At 57.5% G+C, this 2,897-nt stretch overlaps 1 protein-coding gene across 1 annotated transcript; it reads right to left on the bottom strand.

Annotated features, from left to right (window-relative positions):
* Positions 1 to 387: 387 nt before the first annotated feature.
* GNB2L1 (guanine nucleotide binding protein (G protein), beta polypeptide 2-like 1) lies at positions 388 to 2,772 on the bottom strand (the record flags this gene model as incomplete). Its single annotated transcript, XM_009081881.1, has 7 exons — positions 388 to 475; positions 655 to 765; positions 956 to 1,096; positions 1,574 to 1,684; positions 1,770 to 1,865; positions 2,196 to 2,343; positions 2,734 to 2,772. Coding segments are annotated over 7 exons (712 nt in total), but the record flags the coding sequence as incomplete, so codon positions are not given.
* Positions 2,773 to 2,897: the final 125 nt, after the last annotated feature.

Here is a 2,897-nt window from a genome sequence, read left to right as displayed (position 1 = left end):
GGAGTTGTGGGATTTGGAGGGTGGGAGAAGAACTTCCTTGGCCTCGTCCCACCATGGCAGTCCCAACCCTGAGGGTGTGGAGACACCTGAGGAGCTCCAGCTCCACCTCCTGAAGGGATGAAGACACCTGAGGACCTTTCAGCTCCAATCTTGAGGGTGTGGAGACACCTGAGGAGCTCCAGCTCCACCTCCTGAAGGGATGAAGACACCTGAGGAGCTCTAGCTTCACCTAGACCTCCCCCCCACCCCGGTGACCTCCCAGGTGCCCCAAGGTGACAAGAAGCTCCATAAAACCTCCTTTATTGGTACTTTGACCCAGAAGTTTCAGGTTTTGCATCCTTCCTAAGGCCTCAGAAGGTGGTGATGGCCACTGGGGTCCCTCAGAAGGTGGTGGTGACCAGGAGGGACCTCAGCGGGTGCCGATGGTGACCTGCCACACTCGCACCAGGTTGTCTGTGTAACCGGCAAACAGAGTCTGGGGGAGGAGATGAGGAACCTCAGGTGCGGGTCCAAAAACTCTCATCCCCAGGTGAAGGTCCCCAAACCCTCAGCCCCAGGTGAAGGTCCTCCGCGTGGACCAGCAGAAGGTCCCCAGGACAATGTCCCCCAGGTGGGCCAGGAGAAGGTCCCAGCAGAAGACCCGTGGTGGCTGACCTGTCCGTCGGCTGACCAGGCAAGGGACGTGCACTGTGGTGGCTCAGCTTTGCTGCTGGTGCTGATCACCTCCTGCTTCAGCTCATCCACGATGATTTTCCCCTCCAGGTCCTACCAGGGGTGAGAGCAGAAGAGTCACCCATCCCCAATCCCACCCAGATCCCACTAGGCCCAGGAGTTGCTCAGAAACAGCCTCTGGTTTCCACACGGAGAAGATCAGAAGCATCTCAAGGTTTCATCACGGCTTGGTGGCCCCAGGAGGACCTCAGAGAAGACAATCCCAGCTGCCCTAGTAGCTCACCCAGATCTTGATGCTGGGCCCGGTGGCCGCGCAGAGCCAGTAGCGGTTGGGGCTGAAGCAAAGAGCGTTGATGATGTCTCCTCCGTCCAAGGTGTAGAGGTGTTTGCCCTCGTTGAGGTCCCACAGCATGGCCTGACCATCCTGGGGGCACAGCAGGGGTCACCAGGAGCTCCATAAAGTTCTGGGATGTCCAGGAGCATCTCTGGAGGAGCTCAAGCAGGTTCTAGGAGGGTCCCTGGAGCTCAAGAGGCTTTTGGAAGCTCCAGGAAACTCCATCAAGAGCTCAAGAAAGTTCTAGGAAACTTCCCAGAAGCTCAAGAAGGTTCCAGGAGCCCCAGGAGGGTCCACCAGGAGCTCAAGGAGGTTCTAGGAGAAGCCTTAGAGCTCCAAAAGGTCCCTGGGACATCCAGAAGATCCCCAGGAGCATCACTGAGCCAAGCAACCATCTTGCCCATCATCTCCTCCTCCCTCGCCAACTCCTCCACGACCTTTTGGGCCGTTCCCACCTCACTCCAACCACGAACCCTCCGAGGGTGGAAGAGCATGGATCCCACCAAAGTCTAGGAGACCCAGGACGGGCCTGGAGCAGCAGGAGATGTCGGGGTGTCCCTGACCTACCTTGCCCCCGGAAGCGCAGAGGGATCCGTCAGGAGACACAGTGACAGTGTTGAGGTATCCCGTGTGTCCAATATGGTTCGTCTTCAATTTGCAGTTGGCCAAGTTCCACACCTTGGGATAGAGACAAAGAGGTCACTTGGAGCTCCAGAGTCCCAGATTCAAGGAAGACTTGGGAAGGTGTTAAGTGTCTCCTGACCTTGACCAGCTTGTCCCACCCACAGGACACGATGATGGGGTTGCTGCTGTTGGGGGAGAAGCGAACACACGACACCCACTCCGAGTGGCTCTCATCCTGCCGGGGAAGAACGACACGTCACCAGGTGGGAATGGGGGAGGAGCTCACCTTGGAGATGGTCACAGGTCTTCCCAAACCTTGTCCTCTACCCTTGGATCTTCACCCCTCCAGGACAGCTGACCCCAAAACCAACAAGGCTTACCCAAACCCACCAGAGCTGACCCCAAACCCAACAGGGCTGATCCCAGACCCGACAAGGCTGTACCTAAATCCACCAGAACTGACCCCAAACCCAATGAGATTGACCCCAAACCCAACCCAAGACCAATCCTTTCCCTGAGGACCGGATCTGGGATCCACCCCTGGAATCTGGAGGGATCTCCTGACCTGCACAGTGTACTTGCAGACCCCCAGGGTGTTCCAGAGCTTGATGGTCTTGTCACGAGAGCCCGAGACGATCTGTCGGTTGTCCGACGAGAACGCGACGCTCAACACATCCTTGGTGTGACCCACAAAGCGTCGGGTTGTTGTCCCCCTGCATTGTGTGGGGACAAAGTGATCAGGGGGATCCAGGGAATGTGGGAAACAGGCACAGAATGGTCTACACAAGGGTTGGAAGACAACGGGAAACTCTGGGGAAGGTTTGGGATGAGCCTGGCTCTTCTAGTTCTACCTTTAATTCAGTGACCCCCAAAAAATCAGCCTCCCCCCCGAGGCTGCTGGGTCCAGCATCTCCCATCATCATTGCAGGACGTGTCCTCAGATCCCGAGGGATCGGCGGAGTCTCTAGTGTAATCATTGGGAGAGCCACAGAAACAGCTGAAAGGACCCAAAATGCACCCCAAAAATCAGGGGGTTACCCAAACTGAACCCCCAGACCCACCTGGTCAGGTCCTAGACCCCCTTACAAGACCCTCAGATCCACCTGGTGAGATCCCAGAGCCACAGGGACACACCCAGACAACTTCAGGGCCACCCCAGACCCACATGATGAGGTCCCAGAGGTGCAGAGACCCCCTCAGATTCCCCCAGGACCTCACCAAACCCCTCCAAGACCCCCAGGCCCCCCACTCAGGCCCCCCAGACCCA

The sequence above is a fragment of the Acanthisitta chloris genome, unplaced genomic scaffold (genome assembly GCF_000695815.1).
Source record: "Acanthisitta chloris isolate BGI_N310 unplaced genomic scaffold, ASM69581v1 scaffold3729, whole genome shotgun sequence".
In the NCBI taxonomy this organism is placed as follows: domain Eukaryota; kingdom Metazoa; phylum Chordata; class Aves; order Passeriformes; family Acanthisittidae; genus Acanthisitta; species Acanthisitta chloris.
The sequence above is the reverse complement of the archived record's forward strand: the minus strand, read 5'-3'. Positions and strand labels throughout refer to the sequence as shown.